At 27.5% G+C, this 24,096-nt stretch overlaps 1 protein-coding gene across 1 annotated transcript; it reads left to right on the top strand.

Moving 5' to 3' along the window:
- Nucleotides 1-3,673: 3,673 nt before the first annotated feature.
- On the top strand, nt 3,674-19,285 carry LOC132935321 ((E3-independent) E2 ubiquitin-conjugating enzyme UBE2O-like). Its single transcript, XM_061001839.1, has 22 exons — nt 3,674-3,880; nt 3,954-4,127; nt 5,095-5,247; nt 5,629-5,784; nt 5,851-5,984; nt 8,670-8,932; nt 9,941-10,113; nt 10,409-10,608; nt 10,673-10,838; nt 10,917-11,068; nt 12,591-12,710; nt 12,895-13,056; nt 13,127-13,257; nt 13,777-13,844; nt 14,069-14,360; nt 15,091-15,282; nt 16,448-16,608; nt 16,764-17,028; nt 17,089-17,239; nt 18,530-18,595; nt 18,671-18,726; nt 18,863-19,285. The coding sequence occupies exons 1-22, from the start codon at nt 3,674-3,676 to the stop codon at nt 18,982-18,984; spliced, it is 3,564 nt and encodes a 1,187-aa protein (XP_060857822.1). The 3' UTR covers nt 18,985-19,285.
- Nucleotides 19,286-24,096: the final 4,811 nt, after the last annotated feature.

Raw genomic sequence — 24,096 nt, 5'->3', positions numbered from 1 at the left:
TTTCAAGGGTAAAATTTAAAAATTATTTTAAATTAAATAAAGATTTTAATTAACTTAAAATAGATAAAGTATGAATTATGGTCTTACTTGAAAAAGTATGCATATAATTTAATAACTACATAGGGTAGGTTGGGCCCCTAAACATAAATACTGCCTGGGCAATTTTGTAGCCAGGCCAATATTATTAATATAACATCTGTAACATAGTAACTAATATCATATTAGTATATTAATTATGTACAATGTATATAATGTCTTAAGCATTTTAACAGTACCTACAAGAAATAGTTAAATTAATAATATAATATTATAATAGGTACCTATAATAATTTATTATATAATTATATAATTTAAAAAAGTATTACTACATTTTGAAAAAATAACTGTTATATTGTATTGATTTTATTTTATCTAAAAACTACAAAATATAAAACCCTGTACCTACTTACATTGTTGAAGATATTTGTCACTGATAGCGTATCAATAATCTTTATTTAAATTAAAATATAAATTTATTTATCGCACAATTTTATTTGAATTTTAATTTGTTGAGGTATTCCAGGATCTTTGCACTAAAGAATTTTTCGGGTCCATTTATAAAATTGTTTACTGGCTCCTTTTCTGCAATTAACAAAAAAAGATAAGTGATAACATTGATAAAATCATTATCATTATCTAAATAAATTATTTTAACTATAATACATTATATTATATTATATTTTGTTATACATAGGAGTAGTATCAGCCTGGGATTTATAGGGGCTAGAATGCAAATTTTTAAGAGGCCCTTTCAAAAATACTTGTTTACCAGTTTCTTACTGCCACCTTTAGTTTAGTAAGAAAAGCTATACAGTTAAATTCAGACAATAATTACAAACTTTGAATCCCAATGGTTTATGCTGACGCGGGTTTTTATTTAATGGAAAAAAAAATAGTAAAATAATTACAGTATGTATAATTAAGTGTAATAAATAATAGTACATAAACTATAAAACTATATTAATGGTTTTAATTATAATTATTTCTATTGTATCATAATTATTTGTAAATTGTTGTAAATAATTTTATTTGATATAACATCCGTATTAGAGAAACAATAAATTAAATACCGTATTGTCAATTATGTATTTATATTATATTAGTAAATTTAAAGTAAAACACTTTAATACATTAATAGTATTATGATAGTCGTTTAAAATGTAATAAATCACAATTCACAATATAAATAATAATAAGTAACCTTTTTTTCAACATTAATATTAAGAAATTAAATTTCTTCTTACACTGATAATGATCATCATATGAATGGACAATCAAAACATCACTTTTACTATTTAGTAAGGATTCCCTTATTATATTACCGTTTTAAATGGCGATAATATTATATGTATTAAACTATTTTCCTTTAAATTATATTATTGGGAAAAATAATGTGTTATTATTTATATTAAGAATTGTGTATTATTAAATTTTAAACGGTGATCATATTATCATGTAAATTAAACTATTTTACTTTAAATTTTACATATAAATAATACTTCTATGCTTAACAAAATATAAGAAGGTAGGTACTATAATGAAAATAATTGCAGAAAAGCATCAATATTCTCAATCTGATTTATGGTTTTACACAATTCTTTCCTGTGACCATACATTTGTGTTTAAGGATTCCTCATGACTAATAGATTTTAAGGAACATTTTATAGGCAACTTATTATGCATTCGGCCTTCGACCATGTTGTTGTGTTACTTAAAATTAATTATCATTGGTAGGCGCAACTAGACCAACATTTTTGGACAAATCGTAAAGAATTTCCAGACCTCCAAAACCTTAACACAGTATAATATATATTAACAATAATTTCAAATATACTATAGTAAAAGAGTAACAGATTAAGAAAATACAACTGTCACAATTATTTTAACATGATTTTTCTGTCCAGTAGATTATATTTGTTTAAATTACTGCTAGTTCAGATTTAAGGATGACACATCATGGTTACTGCATCTATTCGGGTTTTCAAACGCCATAATGAAAATATTAAACAAACCCTTGCGTGTTAATAACCGTTTATTCTGGTTGATATTAGTTAATATCGGTTTTAAGAAATTTAGAAAAAATTTAATCTTTCATACCTAGTTATTTATATTAGATATTTTTTTTAAATTTTAATTGCGTAGCCTTCTCAAAAAAACTAAAAATTATAGTAATTCGTTACGTTGTCACTGCAAATACTATAAATTATATTCATAGTGTTTGGTTGCTAACAATAAAAAATTATGATTTTCGAACAAACAAATTTGCACATTTCTGGATTTTGACGAATTTCATCAAAATTCTATTTTATAGCACTCATAAAAAAATGTCATGAAAATGTGAACTTAGGCTCAACTTTTTTTAAAATTACAACTAATGAAAACTTATGAGAGACTTTGACACCTTGTATAGTTGTATTAAATATTCAAGGTTTTTAACAGAGCAAATATTAATTTATTGACCCCATCTAAGGTTCAAAAAATTGATGACGTCTCATGCTTATAAATATCTTAAAAAGAGTCAAGATATTTTGAAAATTCTTATGTATGGAAAATTTTCATATAAACATTTGGTGAACGTATCGTATACGGTTTTTCGTTTTTAAGTTACTACGAAGAATCATAATCGAATTTTTCGCCAACTGGTTTTTGGGTAAACATTTTCATTTTTTCTTTATTTTTCTTTTATTCATTATTTTATTATTTAATATGAAATTATTATTTTGACTATTGTCTAAAATTTTCAAATATTTTCATAAATATAATAAATTATAGATGTACGTATATTTTTGATTAACTGAACTTCTTGAATCAAATTCAAAAGCAATTATTAAATTGTTGAATATCTAAACTGGTACAGTTTTACAAAAATAATAATAATATGTTTTTAGACTTTAGAAATCAGTAATCAAATGTTTTTTACAAAATGTATCATTTTTATGTCCGAATTTTTAGCCATTATTATTAATTATTAATTATATTTTGTTTTAAGTAGTTCTGTGGATCGTGGATCAAACATTTACATTGATAAACTATTATATTAACGAAAGTAAAAAAATGTTTATATATTTAATATTTTCTTAAAAAAAAATAATTTCATATTAAATAATAAATAATATTGAATTATGAAATTCAATATTATTAGTCGATAATAAACTTTAGAAATATGGGGGGAGGGAATGTCCATTTTCCCAATTTACCAACTAGATTTAATTTTCTACCTTGGAAAAATTCTGAAGTAGAAAATTGAAGAATCTTTATTGCTTTAAAATGACTCACAAAAAATAAAAAAAAACATTGTAAAATCAATATATTCATGAGTATAAAATATTTTTTTCAAAATGAGCGCCAAAAATATGTTGACAACAAATAATGTGTAATGTCCTTGTAGTTCGATATGATTGGTTGAGAATGTCAAATCAATGTTACCATATGATCACTCATTGCATCACTTAAAAAAATAATTATAATGTTTATCAATATTTCTATATAAGTCATTTAGATTTAGAACAGAATTTAATTTCCAACTTTTATTGTATAAAATCAATAACATACATTAGGCGTGGTTGATGTAAGCCGGTGTAAGTATTTTTACACAACCTTGTTTTATTTACGTGTTAAAAGGTGCAATAAAATAATGGAGAACGATGATGAAAAGTTCTTTAAAAAAGATGAAGTGGCCACGGTGTCTTCAAATACTGGTCAAGTAAAGTATGGTTTGGTTTTAACGGCAAACAGACCGCGATCAGAAACTGAGTTCAAAAAGACTGCATATAAGAATCATAATGAGATCAAAGTGATCTGGCATCCAAAAGGTGCTGAAGAAATTATCTCTGATGATAAAGTATAATACCCATATATCGACAGTTTAAATGTTTTGAAACTAGAGCCTTAATTGTTTTTTTTTAATTTCCTAGGTTGTGTTAATGGATCGATCATTAATGCCTGGTGATGTAGTACGAAAATTTAGTGAAGGCAAGCCAAGTCAATTTGGATATTGTGAAAATATTGATATATATGCCACAGTAAAAATACTTAATACCAACAAAATAATAGAAAATATCAATTTCCGAAACTTTACTCACACAAAAGTATGTACATATTTAATATTTTAAATATTAGGCAGCTATAATTACAAGTGATGGGCAACAATATCGATATTTTGAAAAATTTTTGATATCGATATTATATCCAATTGTATGTCGGGAATGATTGTAACAAGATTTTTTTCTTCTCATTAATTATCCATGTACAGCAAATTTTTGAATTAAGAAATAATAATTATTAATTAAATATTTATATTAATTCTACATTTTAATAAGTAAAAACTAATTATTACAAAGATGTTAATATTTAAAATAGGTAATTTAAAAATATTATCGATACGATAACGATATCGTACAGCTTACAATAGCTTAGGATATAGAGATACAATATCTGAAAAAACCGGAACGATACCCATACACAAAATGATGTCGTTGACCATCACTAATATTTACACAAATAAATTAAAGTTCTTTTAATTTCAATATATTATTTTGCTTAAGCAATAATGTTCTATTTTTATACCAAAGCCGGGTTCTCAAGACTCATATATTTGACAATTATATACGAATACGGAATACTTGGATTCGACAAATTACATGAATATTCAACTATACATTCCCACTTTTTGTGTGGGAAATAATCAATGACTAAATAATGTGAAACAGATATTATATATCATAATAAAATCAGTTCTTGTGTTCCTTAAATTATCCAACTATCTCATTTATCTATTTTATTATTTTATAGATCTTCCAGATATTTTCATAATAAGTTTATAATTAGTATTATATTAGTGTAACGTCAAGTCACTTGACCCTCCACATACTTTATAACACTTGACTCAAGTGTTATAAAGTATGTATGATGCACATCTTATATACATATTGTAGAAAATGGAAATTAAATTTTTTTTTTATTGATATCAAATGTTATTTTAATAGTTTTTAGTTAATTTATTACTACAAATTTTAGAAGTATAATTAATTGTTGATTATTACATTTTATTTATAGCCCTTCGCAATTCATTCCTCGGTTTTTTATGAATCATGTGTTGGTGAAGTTTATGATGTCAAACGTAAAGTTACATTTGTTTCACAGAATGGATCTATTTTTACATTAGAGGATCCAAATAGGCGAGACTTCATAAGTCTATCTACAAGTGACGTAAGTCTACTTTTATATTAATTATTCTAATATAGGAAAACACGAATTTGCAGAATTTTTTATTCTAAAAAAAAATATTTTTTTATACATTTCCTTTTAATTGTTAATTAGTTATTAATTGTATTATTTATTACTAGGGCTCTGATTTTAAAGCATACTATGCGTCTTTTATTATATATGGTAGTTAATTCATTTTTTTATTTTTTTTTATTCAATTTTATACCTAGTTTAAGTTAATTGTTGGTCATGCTTTTATTGCTTTTTTCAAACAATTTTATGCTTTTTTTGTTATTAATTGTGCTTTATATCTGAGCCCTATTTATTACCATTTATAAAATAGCACAACAAATTTCTTTTAATTCTAATGTTTTTAAATTTTAGAGTTTTTCCATTGATGACAATGTATTTTATCATGGGCAAAAATTAAAAATATGTCTAGATTCCTTAGAAAAAGCAAAATTTTTAAAGATCAGTAACCTAATGAAATGTTTATTGCACAATTATAAGAAGAATTTCAGCTATAAATTTGGGTCCCAGGTAATTAAACAAAATAATTATATAAATGAGTTCCATTAATACTATGCATACCATACATATTTTTAGTGGGTCAAAGTTTATGTTCAAGATGTTATTGTATCATCAGTTGAAGTTCATTGGTACTGCCAAACATCAATTAGAATAAATTTGCATGAAACATATTGGCCAGAGAGATTATTTACTGGTGATAATTTGAAAAAGTAAGTACAAAAGAAAAATGAATATTTTTGTTATAGGTACTTGTTAAATACAAACATGATAAATAGGTACCAAGTTATTGTGTATATACCGTTGTTATATGTCGGTAGCCTCGTACTCATAGAGTTAGAATATTAGCAATATCCTTGATTATCTTAGATGTTATTGTGATTACTTTTGTAATCATTATCATACTTAATATTATTTTAATTTCTGACCATGTTATGTTTTGCATATTTTTTGTTATTATTAAAGGCTATCTTCCTGTATGCGCTCTACCGGCAGCATTGCGACTGCAGTATGCGCTCTACCGTGTTTTTCCACCCTACAAATAGTTTCATTTATAGACAATATATTCAAGTATAAGTGGGATGATGTAAAGTAGTTTTAATAACGAACAAAAATTGTTATGAATAAAGTAATGAAAATGATTATATTATAATATCAACGCACGTCATTGTTTTGTCGCCGTCTCGTTATTTGTTTCAATAATAATTATAAATAATAAATATAAAATGAAATAAAAAAAATTAAATAATATTTTAAATAAATATTAAAATACTTGTGCCATGTCCCTCAGAAAAGCGTTAAATGTGTCACTTTTATTAATTCCTCTCCACCACGTTTCAATGAGATACCTGTAATTATTATTATATTTATATTTACCTTCGTATTTTTATTATTATATTATAATATATTATACCTTGGAAGCAAATCTGGAGTTGTACCACACATATTTTTCACGATTTTCAGTCTTAGAGGCCGCCATAAACTTTCGATTCTCTGGGTATGTGCCTTGGATATTGGATCTACGAAATTTTCGCTATGATTTACAACATAGTGGTTGTACCCGTGGTCCGAGAGTCCATTATACCCTGACCAGCCATCGGAATGTATTATAGACCCAGCAATAACCTCTCTTTGTATGATTTCGTGTAAAGTCGTTTTGTCCCTTTTTTGGACAACAAAATACCTTCCTTCTTTATTGTCACACAAGCCGAATACCCATGTCCATTAAGCCGTTTTCCGTAGTTTCTTGCTCCGTGTTCTAAAGGATTAACATTTTCCGAGTCGTCGTCGTCGTCGACGTTAAGATTTTCGGCTGGTAAATCTGCAAGTCGAAGTCGACCTTTATTATTTTTCCTCGATCCTCTTAATAAGCATTCGTCAACTTGGATCACTATTCCGAGTCCTCCCAACTTAGAACGATTTTCGAACATTCTGACAGGTACATCACGGCACAAGTTCATCCAGTCACACACTGTATTATGTGATCTACCAGTTAAACTTATAATTGTAGTCTGTTTAATATTTTGACACCAATAATAGACCAGTTCAAGTTGTGCACCGATGCTCAATCCACTATTGTTTCGGCCATTTTTGTCAATGTACGTCCAAAAACTATTATTTTTTCTATGTAATATATAGGTAATTAATGAACAATATTATACCTGAAATATTAAATAACACCTATGTTTCTTACCTTATGCTTTGAGTGGTTTGACACCATTTCCTTTTACACCTCAACAATTTTCTTTCATTGCCGCGCTCTTTTTTTATGTAATATTTAATTTCACTATCACATTTATTGCATAATATATTTTCTAGATTTACTAATAGATTTTTCGCAATTAAAAAATTAGTAACAGTTTCTTCATTTTGTATGATTTTGTAAAATTCTATTGCTAACATTTTGAACGTAACGTGATGAAAGTATAAAACCGTGTATGAACTCAAGTATTGTCACCCAACGACTAATATTACCTATACGATCAAAAAATATGATATGATGTAGAAAAAGAGAGTTCTAATCTTTATTACCATTCAACAATAAAGATATAAATTTTATAGTAGAGCGCATACAACAATCGTCCGATAATCGCAGGTAGACCGCAATCTGGGGTAGAGCGCATACAGGAAGATAGCCTTATTAAAATGTTAGCTTGAAAAAACGAATAATGATCAATATTTTGGATTTATTTTTTAGATCATTCATGCCCTTAACTTTTAGGCATTAATTTGGAAGCAGGCCAAGAAAATAACAACTAACCATCAAACACATACACTAATTATATTATTGCCACAAATATTACGTTAAAAAAAAATAATCTAATATTTATTTACAAGTGTGGATTTTAAAACATAAGTCACTATTGCATAAATGCCACATTTTTCCATTTAATGAGTCAACAAATTAGACCTATAATACATATAACACTTATTAACATGTTAATCTATTACCCAAGTTCAATATGTTTGCACCTTAAATTAAGTTCTTAGAGTAATCAACCACTTACCCTAACTACTCCATGTAAATACATTAAAAATATGTTTTACAACTTCTAAATTATTTTCTAGATAACCCATTAATACAATAAATAATATTTATATTTCATCAACACTTGTCGCGGAGAAATATTGTTTAATTCTAGTTAGTTTAGTTTTAAAAAGTTTGGTTCAGAATCATTTTGTTTTTGTAATCACTGTTAGTAATATCATTATTTTTTTAATATTGTAATTAATAAAGTGAACACAAAATTGTACACGGTATTTAAATGTTATTTTCAAAAAATTAACTTGCATAACATGGTATTGCAATGTGGATATTATTATACATAAATGCAAATAAATAGTTTGATATTATTTATTTTATTATGGAATAGTTTTAAATGTTTTTATATTTTTAGACTTAAAACTATTGATCAATTTGAGTCGTGTTCAATTCATGTGGGAGACACATATTGGTATACAATTAAATATACCGATAATTTGATGACAATGAAACAGTGGCGATCTAAATGTGCAGAAGCTTTTAATATTGGAACATGTTCAATACACAGTAAAACTAATAAAAAAAAGCACCACAACAAGCTTTTAGGTACCAATCAACCATCAAAGAGTTCACATCCTATTGAGTTGGATCCTATAAATAAAGATGACTTATTATTAAGTATGTATACACGGTTTATTAAATGTATGTAATGACAATGTTTATTTTTTATTTTAATGACAGTTTTTAGTTTACATTTGATAAGATATTTAAGGTTTTTCTTAAGGGGCAAAAATTCAAGCAATTTCTGGTTATATGGAACGGCAGCTGTACATACAAATAATATCAAACCATTGGTGGTCAGACAAAGGAGGGAGGGGAGTACAAATATTAACAAAATAAACAAAAGTCACGAAGATGTTCAAATATTTTGAGTTAATAATACATTTTTACAAGATTGGATATTCACTCGATTTCTCATGTAGCGATTTTGTTATTTTTGTTCAAAAACGAATAACTGTAAATACATGAAAATTTCACTGAATGTTATATTCAGATTATATATTTTTTGACTCTTTTTGAGATGTTTATGACCATTGTCAGTCTTCCATTTTTTTAGTTTTTTTTTTGTGAATACAATATTATTTGCTGCGTAAAAAAGCGTGAAAATTTAATTCAGAAATAAAATTTTAATTCCTGGGTTTTGAACAACTCTTAAAACTGTCAAGTGGTTGAAAATATTATTTTCTTGTTAACATTTCTATTTTTTCAGTTTAAAAATGTTAGAATGCTTAAATGTTGGTGTGTTTAAAATTTAGATGGTATTAAAAAAAATACTAATTAGTTTCTGGGTTGTATTTTATGTAATGCGATTAATAGTATACTGCTATAATGGATCTTTAAATATAATATGTATTTTGTAATAGGTATACAATGGGGTTTGGAACCTAAAAAATACATAACTATTGAAAAATTCTTAAATATTATTAAATAGTCTTTGTATTTGAAAGTATGGTATTTTAAGAACACATAAAATAAACAATCATTGTTTGAATAAATGGTAAAAATAAGGTGTACATGTTCAAAAAAACATTTCTGTGTAATCTATTATACAAATTTATTATATACTATAATATATATACTAAACTATTTTATAAACTTGAAATAAATTGTTAATATTTTCTTTAGGCAATAGTTGTGTACAAACATTAAAATCGAACAGAGTAAAGAGGAACCGTATGAGGAAATCATTGATTAAAAAAAGTAAACAATTCAATATACCTAAAGTAAAAACCAAACCAAATTCCAAAGTTGTAGTCGAGATTTGCTACACAAAATCTATGGTAGATGTTACATGGCAGGTATGTATTTGAATACATTTTTATACTCTAAAATCTAAATAAGAATATACCAACGACTTGGAGATTCCCAACCATAATTAATACCAGATCATTAGTGACTTATCACAAAAGCATAGAATATAATGTAAAAAGTGGGATTCTGCGTGGAGCACAACATACGGAAAACAAACTGCAGAACATTACTAAAGGCCATAAAGGAGGAATTAGGATCATTTAAAATGCTTAGTTTATTTAATATTTATATAATATAATATTCAGTATCTTTTAGTTTATATCAAAGCTATTTGTTTTATAGGATGGTACTAAAGAAACTGGAGTTTCTTCCACTGATCTCTACCCAGTAAAAACTCTTGGTGACCTTGAGTTTTTTCCTGGCAATTTTGTTACCGAAAAAAGTCCTGCAACTGACATTTATGGTGTTGTAGAATCTGTGGACCATGCAGAACGCACTGCTCATGTACAATGGTTTAAAGTTTATCCTGAATATCCATCATTGTATGAATTAACTGTGTTAATATTTCTTAAAACCATTACTGAATCTAATATAACTGATTTTTAGGCCATATCCTATTAAAAAGACTTATTTTAGTGTATATGACTTAAGGCATCATCCGAATGTCCAATTTAAATCTGGTTATCTCGTTATACATATTAATCCTGATACAAACCCAGATTTAAACACCTTAACTGCTGGACAAGTATTAAGTGCAGGGCCTGATGGCAAGGTAAGTTTTTATACAATTCATTAAATAATAATATATCTGTGTAAATTGTCAACATTATAATTTGTTTTAATTGTTTAGATCTTAGTGATGTGGGTTAATGGTGAAAAAACCATATGTTGGCCACAAGAATTATATGTTGTCAAAGTAAATGGTGGTGGCTTTATTTTTGAAGATTTAGAATATGGCTTATCTGAAGATTTGATGTCTATGACCAGTCCTGGACCATCCAAGTAAGTTTAACTTATATTTAGCTAAGTTATAATGACCTAATAAGCATTACAATCTAATTGCATTAAAAAATTTAAACACAGAATTTCACTGTAAGTGTCTTATTCAAAATATATATTGTTAATGCTATACTTTTCCAAGTAATTTTTTTTTATTATTATTTATTTAAGCCTCGGCATCTAGAGCCATTGGATATAACAGATTTATAATGGTTACATTATATCTTTAGTTGAATTACATAAATATTAATATACAAGTTATAAATTATATGCTACAGGAGCTTGATTAACTTAGAATTGATTAAAATTGAGATGGTGTTTTGTATGTTGTCTGGCTGTAGGGTATCTCCTGCTTCCCGTTTTTCTGTCTCAAATTGGAGGCATTCTGTTATGATGTGCTTATTTGTGAGATGTGTGCCGCAGCTGGTACAAATAGGGGTCCCCCCGTCTTCCCTCTTCATCAGATGTTGATGGGTGAACGATGTATGTCCGATTCGCATTGTATTGATTGCAGTATCTATTTTTCTTAAGATGTTCGGTGGCGAGGGTGATGCTAGGATGGTGTGTTTAATTTCGTTAAGTTTTGAAGAACCTAGTATCTACGCCCGAAGCCATATGTTGTTTGTGATTATTTTTTATAAATATTTAGCGTCGTGTAGAGTAAAGCCATTACGTTTAATAGCGTCCGAGGATGTTATTGCTTGGCGAGCTTTTTCATTAGCTCTCTCGTTTCCCGTGATTTGACTGTGACTGGGAATCCATATCAAGATGATGGAGTATTCGGAATTTGTGAGGTTATGCAGTTGGTTCTGAATTCTTCTGGCGATCTCATTAGGAGTGAAGGATTTTTGGATACTCCTTAAGGAACTTAACGAGTCGCTTAGTATAGCTGCTTTGAGTATGTGTCTTGTTTTTATGAGGTCTAGGCCAGTCTAGGGCGTATGAAATTGCCGTTGCCTCTGCTGAGTATATTGAGCAAAAATTCGGGAGTCTCAGCTTGGACATGTGGTCTTTGAGTACTATCGCAGCTCCAACTCCATTTTCCATTTTGGAGCCGTCAGTGTATATTTCAGTGTAGTCGCGGAGATTGGAAGTGACTGAATGTAGGTACTGGTTAAAGATTATGGGTAGGGTTTCATTCTTAGCAAGTTTGCTAAGTTCACTGTTGACGTAGTTGTTGAATAACCAATGGGCCATCTGTGAAATTTCATTTTTAATAACAACTAGATGCGGTAAAGGCATGTCTTCTAGGGTGTCTGCGATTATTTCGTTACCTTGAGATTATTTTGGGTGCGTCTAATAGCAAGTAACATGTTGCTGTGTACCCTCCTGATATCGAGTGGCCCAACTCCAGCGTGTTGAGGACACTGGGAAACGGGCCGGAGCGATAGGATCCGGAGACCAGTCTTAGGCCCCTGTTGTGTACGATATCTATCATTTTGAGTGAAGATGCCTAAACGTTTATGAACAGAAAAGAATTGTATTTTAGCTTAGATAAGATGAGTGCTTTGTATATTTGTAATAGGGTGGAATGTTGTACACGAGAATATGGTATCAAACTAAATGGCGAAGGCATCAGTTTTCAAGATGTAGAATATGACATATACACAGATTGGATGTCTTTAACCGGTCCTGGATCATCTAAGTAAGTTAAACTTATATTTTGCTAAGTTATAATGACCTAAATAACCATGAAAACATTACAATCTTATTGCATAAAATAATTTAAACACAGAATTTAATTTAAGTGTCTTATTCAAAATATATATTCTTAATGCTATATTTTTCCAAGTAATTGTTTTAATATTTTATTTGTATATGTTATATAGTAAAAGCAGTGAACAACTACACGATGAGCAGGAATATGCAAGACTATTAGGCCAATTACTAGAGCAATCTGTTACGACTATAAAATTATTTCTAGATGCTGTTAAACAAAATTGTGACATGGATAAAGTGCTTAAATTAAAAAAAGCTTTAGAACAATATAGGTAATTTGTCGATTAAATTAAAATGATTTTGAGTTTATTTTAAGTATAAAAATGGTATACTGATACATAGGTTAGGATTTAACCTTAGTTCGTTGTGGCCAACTTCAGAATGTAAAGAAAAAGAAAAAGAAATAGAAACATGTTATAAGGATCTCATGGATAATATCTCAAAATTAATAAACAAAATAATCTCAAGAATAGGTATTATATTTTATTGTTTTTAATTTTATAGATCATATTATGATATTATAGTCCATGCCAAACGGACTGGCAGTAATGACTCTGCCCCCATCCGACATTAGCAATCAAAAGGGTATATATTCAGTGTAACTTTCACACACAAAAACTGCATTCTTATGGGTGTGTATAGCGCGCCAAATAAATTTGTAATACCAGCTGTAGAACACCTCGCGTTGGATGGTGTCACCAACTGCTAGTTTGTTTAGCGTGGACTCTATATAGATGCAGCCATAATTATAAGAACATAACTAGATTAATAGCACTATTACTGTACATGTGTGCACAAGTAATTTTGTCATAGAGTTAATTTATTTCAAAGTTATTAATAGATAGTTTCCGTATTGTATATACCTAACTGTTCTGTAATGATAAATCAGATGGTTAAAAGTTGCATATTTACATAACATGATCAATAATGTCTCCGTTCTTGATAATGATCTATGTTAAGTTTATTTTATAATCAAATGTATATTTTTACAGATATTAAAGACAAAGAAGAAAGAGAATTAGTTGAAGAAGGAGAACTGCCATATGAGATTTTCATTAAAGTAAATAATTGAAATAGCATTTAAGTTCATACTATTTAGTATATTATATTGCATTGATTTAAGCCGAGTTTAGTGAAAAATCACTAAACATTTAATAGTCCATGAATAGTCTAGCTATTCTTAAACACGATTTAGTGGTCTATAGTTGGTCCATTGAATTTCATTAAAGCATTAAATTAAACAATTTTCAAGCAACCCAGCACTAATTACTTATTTATTTATAGGACAGTGAAACTAAATTAAAACAGTTTGTGTCAGATTTCATAATGAAAGTTTATCTTGTTCTCAAAGAATCATATTGTTCTAAGTATGGAATAATAACAGATTGTGATACAAAAGATGAAAGCGATGACCTTAGACCAGAAATAATGGATGTTACTGAGCCAGCATCTGTACTTCCAGTAATTAAACCACATCCTGCTGAATGTCGATTTATTACATTGGATACAGAGCCAGTATACGAAGTAACCAAACCAGAATATAACCAAAGTATAACCAAACCTGAAGAAGCTGGAGGTTTGTACAGACTATAAATCCCTACATTTTTATGTACTACATATAAATTAAAATTAAAAATTAAAATCTTAAAACATTTTTTTATTTTTCATAAAAAATTGCTAATGTTGTGAATCTAAGAGGAAAATCACTTCTAAATTTACATTACGCCATAATTTGTATGTTCAATTTTATAAATCGATTCGTTGTTGGATACATAAAAACAATTATAAGTTTAAGAGGATGTCACACCCGCATGTGTTGTCTCCGTTTTACAAATGTACAACATAGCAAAAACTGCTTTGCGCTGGACAACTTTTCTCACTCCATATTTGTTGTAGAACTACCAGATTTTCACAACACGTAGAGAAGAACTTTATGTGTGCAACAGCGTGCTTTTTTTTTTAATAGTACTATCCAATCATTTTTATAGGCAAATGAAATGAAAACCAAATTTTTAGAAGCAAATAACTTTTATTGTATTTATGTTATCTACAATATGGACATGCTCAGAAATTTTGTAGCCACTACTACAAACAAGGAATGATAAGAGTTGTCCCGCGCAAAACGGTTTTTGCTATGTTGTACATTTGTTAGACGGACACAACACTTGCGGGTGTGACATGTGAGATCGAATATTTCTATGGCTAATATTTGATTTATAATATTATTAATAATTTCTTAATCTGGTAGTTTGAACTATTTTTTTCCAAATAAATTGAATATAAATTTAAGTATGGAATAATAACAGATTGTGATACAAAAGATGAAAGCGATGACCTTAGACCAGAAATAATGGATGTTACTGAGCCAGCATCTGTACTTCCAGTAATTAAACCACATCCTGCTGAATGTCGATTTATTACATTGGATACAGAGCCAGTATACGAAGTAACCAAACCAGAATATAATCAAAGTATAACCAAACCTGAAGAAGCTGGAGGTTTGTACAGACTATAAATCCCTACATTTTTATGTACTACATATAAATTAAAATTAAAAATTAAAATCTTAAAACATTTTTTTATTTTTCATAAAAAATTGCTAATGTTGTGAATCTAAGAGGAAAATCACTTCTAAATTTACATTACGCCATAATTTGTATGTTCAATTTTATAAATCGATTCGTTGTTGGATACATAAAAACAATTATAAGTTTAAGAGGATGTCACACCCGCATGTGTTGTCTCCGTTTTACAAATGTACAACATAGCAAAAACTGCTTTGCGCTGGACAACTTTTCTCACTCCATATTTGTTGTAGAACTACCAGATTTTCACAACACGTAGAGAAGAACTTTATGTGTGCAACAGCGTGCTTTTTTTTTTAATAGTACTATCCAATCATTTTTATAGGCAAATGAAATGAAAACCAAATTTTTAGAAGCAAATAACTTTTATTGTATTTATGTTATTTACAATATGGACATGCTCAGAAATTTTGGAGCCACTACTACAAACACAGAATGATAAAAGTTGTCCCGCGCAAAACGGTTTTTGCTATGTTGTACATTTGTTAGACGGACACAACACTTGCGGGTGTGACATGTGAGATCGAATATTTCTATGGCTAATATTTGATTTATAATATTATTAATAATTTCTTAATCTGATAGTTTGAACTATTTTTTTCCAAATAAATTGAATATAAATTTAACTGCTGAATTATATGAAACTATATTCATGGTATGAATAGTTTATAATAGTATAAATATTTTGAACATTTCATTGTGTATAGAAAATTATAAAAAATATAAGCAATAGCGGTAAGTTTTAGTCCCTACAGTTAATATTTTTTTAAGTAGAATAAAATAGTATAGCAGAAACAGTTAATGCGTGTTTGACGTCTTATTAAGCATATATCACACAGCCATGTATTATACCTGCGCGTTTCAGTTTATATGCACCACCCCAATGATGTTGCGTTTCCCATTTAGTGGTGCTTATTAACTTATTTACAATATTTACCAAAAGTTATGAATTTCAAACTCACACATATGATGCGCGTCTATGTGAAAAGGACCGTACGCATTTTATGAAAGTTTTTATATTGAAATCTGAAGTCAAAAAAATGAAATGGTTTTTAATTTTATCTATTTTATTTTACAGTTTTTGATGTGGTAGAAACACTTATGGATAATTCACACAAATACATCAATGACACAGATAATTTAAATCTATCATTACCAAAAGTTATTGCCAAAGACATCCAAATACTTCAAAAAAGTTTACCGGCAGGAATTTGGGTGAAAACTTTTGAAAATCGTGTGGTAATTAATAATATACTAGTTTTATGAATATAAAATTAAATTAGTTTATTAATTTAGCAATATTAATATATTATTATTATTTGAATAATAGTTAGAAGAAGTTGACAAAATAATAAATATTTCTCTATTTGTACCTTAATTATTTATTATTTTAGGATTTGTTTTCAATTATGATTAGAGGACCAGAAAAAACGCCATATGCTGGTGGTTTGTTTCTATTTGATGTCAAAATTCCACCCACATATCCAAACCAACCTCCACTCTGTCATTATTATAGTTATTGTGTAGACCGGTTGAATCCAAATCTATACGAAGATGGAAAAGTATGCCTTAGTCTTTTGGGTACTTGGTCTGGTCAAGGTGTTGAATTATGGTCACCTAATAATTCAAATTTATTACAGCTTCTATTATCAATACAAGGTGGTGAAAATTTATTTTTATACTTACTCTAATATTAATATTTTATAATTATTGTTTCAGGACTGATATTGGTGAGTGAACCATATTATAATGAACCTGGATTTGATTCCCAGCGAGGTCAAAAGCTTGCAAAAGAAAACTCTCGTGTTTACAACGAAATGGCTCTGATCAAAGTAGTGCAGTCAATGACAAATATGTTAAACATGAATTTGTAAGTTAAAACAAAACAGAGTTGTTAAGCCTTTGACTACTGCATTAAAATATGACTATAACTGGCTGTACTGCATTAAATTAATTTTATTGGAAATAGTTTTTTTGATTGGAGATTTCCATTCTATTTTCTGTAAATAATTAGAAATTGATTACTCAATTACAGAATTTCAGTGATATTAGTGCTGTCGTGTATACGCACAGCAATTGTCAAAGGGTTAAATATTTTTTTTTAAATTAATATTTAGTTAATGTAGAGGTTATATTAAAGTTAAAAAAAAATATTGGTTAATTTATAGCTAATTTTTCAGGGTTATTCAAGTTGTGTAATATGAACTAATTTTATTAGATTTATGCATGCTTTTAAAGTATATACCTGGGGTCATTAAATGGCAGCCCGCACACAATTTTTATCCAGCCCGTAGATGAGAAAATAAGTAAAAACCGTTAATACACGTTCGAGTGTTGTAATTTATCACAACATCTGCAATTTTGATAGTCCACAAACAATTTCCAGATTCCTTATGTGGCCCTACAAAAATATCATTTGGTAACATTCAGAAATTTCAATTATAATTTTTCGCAGCGTTCTCAGAATTTTTTTAACAAGGTGATAAAAAAAATTGATAACAAATATTCTTAATTTTAAGCAATATTATTTTGACTGTCCCATATTTAAAAAACTGTCATTTATAAAAATAGATTTATCAATTTCCTTGACATTAAACACAAATGCCAACACAATTTTGACCTATAAAGACGTTTCTACAAATTTTTTTAAACTAGGAAAATTAAAAAGTGTATATATGTAAATTATATTATATAGGTCATTTATATAAGTCAATTTACTCCATATTACACGAAATGTTCTCTTACGAGCCAAAATAGATGCTGATTTGTTGAACAATAATTTAAATAATATATATGTATTGGGAGATATTGAATGAACCTAATATTATAACATAAAGGCTGCTTTAGGAAATTTATAATTCCTTCAGTTTTGCGTGCAATATTCTTAGTTTAGCAATAACAGTGTGAAAGTCTGAGACAATGTTGAATATAATGTGTTTTTCAAATGGTTGACACTTAGAAAAAAAATAATAAATTAAAAATGATTTACCAATTACCATTTACCACTATAAAAGAAGTGCATGGGTTTCAAACACTCCAATATTAAATTTACTTGTTACTTAAAATTTTAAAAAAGCCCTTCCATTTTGAGAATACCCATTATTTCTACAACATTATAATAAAGATTATTAATTTTAATATTTTTTATTTTTTCATGTAGAGGCGTTAAAACTGCAGGGTATTTTGAAGAAGAAATACTGGAACACTTAAAAACACATGGTCCAAAGTATGTTTTTTGTACATTTTAACTACGTAATAGAATATTTCAATTGCAGTATGACATATTTATCAATATTTTTAGGTTAATCAGTACAATTGAAAATTGGATTAAAATGTCTGAAAAAGAATTAACTGAAGGTAATTACTATTAATTCAACAATTATTAGTTCATTATATATTATAATTGATACAGTTTACACCAAATAATAGTATTTATTATTTAGTACATATCAGTTATAATACTATTATTTTTTTTGTCATATTTAATTTTTAGATGAAAAACTTGTTCCTGGATATCCATTATTACCACTTTCCAAGGGTTTTTGCTTATCAATCATCAAAGCACTAAAAGATTACAAAGAAGTATTGATTTCCATGAATATAATATTCAAATAATCATAAATAACTTTTAACTGTCTTATCCTGTTCAAAGGAAAACATATGCAAACATACGTTTTTCATATATAAGTCATTGTTTCTTTAAACCATTTTTAAATTTATTTATTCTTTATGTTCAACTTATCTAGCTTTTAACGTATTAAGTATAATTAATTAAGTTATATTATCTGATTTTTACCAACTACTTGTGTGAATGGAAAAATTAATATACATTTGTAAACTATGAATAAATTACAAAACAAAATTAATTGAAAATGTAACTCAAATTATAGCAAATTCACAATAAATATTAAATCAATTTCTGCATTTTTTCTGTTTTTTTCTGGTAATTTATCTTCAATCTCACTATCAACATTTGCATGAACTATTATTTTGTTTGTATTAATTTCTTCATTCAATTTAAACAAATTAAATAAGGTCTGGTCAATCAGCTGAACCGAAATCTAAAATCTTAAACACCAATTATAGGTAATCTAAACAATTTTTCACACTCAACCGTTATGATATTACAAAATATTTATAATTTATATTTATACCTACTGATTTTATTATAAATAAATAATAACAACAAATTAAAGTAAATAGTAAATAGTAAAATAGTTTAATACATTAATAATATTATGATAGTCATTTAAAATAAAATAATACACAAATCACAATAAAATAATAATAAGTAACCTATTTTTCAACAATAATATAAAGAAATTAAATTTCATCTTACACGGATAATGATCATCAGATGAATGGACAATCAAAACACCACTTGTACTGGTTAGTAAGGATTTCTTTATTATATTAACGTTTTAAATGGCGATAATATTATATGTATTAAACTATTTTCATTTAAATTCTATATTATTGGTAAAAAATAATGTGTTATTATTTTTATTATGAATTGTGTATTATTAAATTTTAAATTTTAAATGGCGATCATATTATTTTATAAATTAAACTATTTTACTTTTAATTGTACTAATAAATAATACTCTTATGTTTAACAAAATTAGGAAATTATTACAAAGAAAGTAATTGCAAAAAGGGTCAATATAGGCAATTTTATATACGGTTCTACACAACGCTTCCCTGCAACCATCCATTGGTGTTTAGGGGGTTTATTATATGACTAATAGAATCTAAGGAACATTTCATAGGCAACTTCTTATGTATTCGGCCGTCGACTATGTCGTTATGTTGCTTATAAATAATCATTGGTATGAGAATAGGCGTAACTAGACCAATCTTTTTTGACAAATCGTAAAGAATTTCCAGACCGCCAAAACTTTAACACAATATAATATATATTATATCCGATCAAAAACATATATGTAAAATGAGAGCCAAGTCCAGTATTATAATATGTTCCTTGGTTGTGAACTTCAACGACAAAAGAAATGAGATCTAAATTGGTGCCAATTTCTATAATGGCCATCCTAAAATGTATTAAAACTAAATACAAACTTACAAATGTCAATTAGTATTATTAGTTAGGTACAGGACTGCGAAGTGCGAAGTAAAGCAACGTATATCAGGGGCTCTACATAGGCAACCTCCATTGAAACTTAGGGCAACGAGTTTTAACCATATGGACAGTTCTTAAGAGAAAGTGCTTAAGTCATTTTTGGGCATTTTCAGTTTATGTGAAATTTCAAGCCGTGCTGAATGGTACCACTTTAGATGCAATGTGAGATTTGGTTTACGAGATAAAATAGAATGCGTATGGTAATTAATCATTATAGAGAATTTTTTTATTGGAAAATGCATAAGTCACTAACTATAACTTATTTTAATGACAAAGGGCATAAGTCTTATGAAATTATATGTAATAGGTCTTAAGTCATGATGCGAAAGGGCTTAAGTCAAACAGGTATAATATGCAATAGGTTATAAGTCATTATAATTTGAAGAAAATAAATAAATACTAAAATATATTTTATAGTAAAATAATTAAACACTTATATATAATATTATATATATATATATATATATCCAGCGCGACAGTAGTGGCGCGAAGCTAAGTAAAAAAAGCGAAGCGGTCACTACCGTAGTATATTACACGAGCCAGAGTTTGCCCATTGAATGTGTGTACATTTGCCCGTTTTCTTTAGCCAGGGCTACAGACCTAATGAATGAACGGATTGGTCTGTTTGTGGTATCAATAGATCGGGCATGATTTGTAGATTATAACTTTGTCATTTTCGAAAAAAATTGGTTGAATAATAACGAATATATTAACAAAAAAGTCGAGTATTTTTTAAGCAAAATTATTATTGTGCTCGACCGTTTTTAGTTATTACGTTTCACGCAGCAGCGCACGTATGCAACTGGGCAGCGGTTGCGACTTGCGGTTCCCGCCGTTGCTCGCGTCTTCGCTTATCGTATTCGTTATTTCTTATATCGACATTCATGTTTGATGTTTCTGGTGACGTTCGGTGTATATAGATGTGTTTATTCGCCGCCGCCGCGCAAACCACATTTTATTAGTTGTCTCGTTTGTTACAGTGTTGTAGTAGGCCGTACTATATTATTTATTCATATTATAATTTGTGATTCTTTATTTCTAAAATGGTTTCTAAGACATACAAATAGAAGTTACGAAAAAGGAGAAATTATTTTTAAAAAAAAACCACTAGTGTGGCTGTGAGCCCAGTGTCTATGGATGAACGTTTAATAAAAAATTCGATCACCAAAACCACAAAAAAAATTTCTATGAAATCAAAAAAAATATTTCCATTTTATGGAAGCGTAGAAAAGTGGACTAATAAACGTATGCATAAATTAAATATGCCACTGTATAAGTCTAGAATTGTTATTGATAGGATTTTGAAATGGGTTTTTAAATTCAGAAAGCAAAACGTTGTTATTTATCAAAAGACAAAACAAATAAATAAACTAAAAAAAGTAATAAATAAGAACATTAACTATACAGCTAGTATTCCAGATATTAATGATGAACTAAACTACAATTTTCTTAAATTTTATCTTAGGGCAATCTTATCATTCCAAGACTCCAAGTATACAGAACCATTTTACTCAGATACAGTTTACAAGCCATAGAGTTCTATGAATAAAATTAAACTTGAAATAAATGAAAATGGTAAAATAATGAATTTATTTCAGCCATTTAACATAGAACTTCCAGTACTATCTTGGTATTGTAATGAGATGTTATGTAACTTAAATTATACATATGCTATTCCAAGAGTTATTAAAATAGTTAAGCATCTATTAAGTACACCAATAACTGATTTTCCCAACATAATTAAAAATATTGACTTATGTACTAGCCAGGCACGACAGAGCTATAAACTTAGGCACACTTTGTCTTGTTACATTGATTTCAAACTGTTCTTCAATTTTATTATTTTTAAATAGTTTAGGACCTCATTATCCAAGTATAAGGAAAATTGTTTCATGTATATACAAAATGCAAAGTGCACAAAAAAATATTTTAAAAATTAATAATGCTATTTATAGTTTAAACATAAATATTTTAACTGAAATGGAAAAAAAATCAAAGAAAATGTTATTATTTAGGTACTTTTGAATTTAGTAGTGAAGATGAGATACTTGAAACGTATTCTCAGTCATTCGATTGTTATAATAAAAGAATATTAGATTTACCTATAAATATTTGTATATCATTTCACAAAATGTGTTACTGTCTGTATGTAACATGTCTTAATAAAATTAAAAAAATTCCTATTAATGACTATTGGAATAATCTTGTTGAATATGTTCAAGTAAATAATTTGCCAAATGAATATGTGTGTAACTACTGTTTGAAAATATTTCGAACAAATTGTTTACCTCCGACTTGTATACTTAATAGTTAACATTCTCGAGATACACCCCATGTACTTTCTAATTTAAATGACTATGAAACAATTTTAATACAACGAGCTAAAGTGTTTCAAGTTGTTATGAAAATGGCTCCTGTATCTGGTAGAAAACAGCCTAAAAACTCAATGATAGAGAAATCTGTAGGAAGGGCTTTTCACTTACCTTTACTTATCGAAGAAACACTTAAAAAGTTGAAAGTATATTAAATAAAAAACATAATAATAAAATAAATGAATAAAAACATAAAACATTACATATTAGATGCCAGTACATAAAAATATGTTATAAAAAACTACTGATATCCCAACAAAAACACTTTGTCGAACTCCGTGTAAAAAATAGCTAAATAAAAAAAAACTAGTCATCTATAAGACTTCAGCATTATAAAGATGTGATATCATTAATAAATGCTGAGTTAACTTAAATTTAATAAAACTAGTAATTTATAAGACTTAAACATTATAAAGATGTGATATCAAGAATAAATGCTAAGTAAATTAAATTTTAAATTAATTGATTCTATCTCAATCATTTATTTACTTTGCTAGAATTTATATATTTCGACAAATAAACATGTCTGTTCATAACTGGACTATTTAACGAATTTCCATGACAAATGTTACTAAATTTGTTTTAGAAAAAAGTCTTAGTTATTAATTTATAAAGAAAATAAATTCTAGCAAAGTAAATAAATGATTGAGATAGAATTAATTAATTTAAAACTTGAAAAAAAATTATATAACTGAGCATTTATTCAAATACTTTTTAAAATTATTCTTTACAACACTGGACTTGTTTGTAATTTTAAATACAAATAATAATTACCATCATATTTTGTTGTTTTGCTTTTTACAAATCCATAACCTAATATATTAATTTGTTTAAAAAAAAGCTCAAAATTATTTGTCTCTCCAATTGTTTTTGCATTGCAGATCTCTGCATTAATTAGTGTTGATTTAAAATTATTAAAAAAGTCACTTTCACTCATGATGAATATAAGGCAATGGTTAAATAGGTTACTCTAAAAGGTTCACTCATATAAGTAAACCATACTAAAGTGAATTGAAGAAAGATTTTCAATTTATGAGGAGAATATAAAAAAAACCAGTCTTGCAATAATTCTTTATTTATATTTTTGTATTCGGATATTTTTCATATTTCTATGGAAGTAGAATACTATACTGTAATAAAGTACCTACTATATTTAACAGTTTTATATATTATGTCATGTCATAAATTCTTTGATCTTGTCTTAATAGCATCAATGAC

Source organism: Metopolophium dirhodum, chromosome 1 (genome assembly GCF_019925205.1).
Source record: "Metopolophium dirhodum isolate CAU chromosome 1, ASM1992520v1, whole genome shotgun sequence".
Taxonomy (NCBI): domain Eukaryota; kingdom Metazoa; phylum Arthropoda; class Insecta; order Hemiptera; family Aphididae; genus Metopolophium; species Metopolophium dirhodum.
The sequence above is the reverse complement of the archived record's forward strand: the minus strand, read 5'-3'. Positions and strand labels throughout refer to the sequence as shown.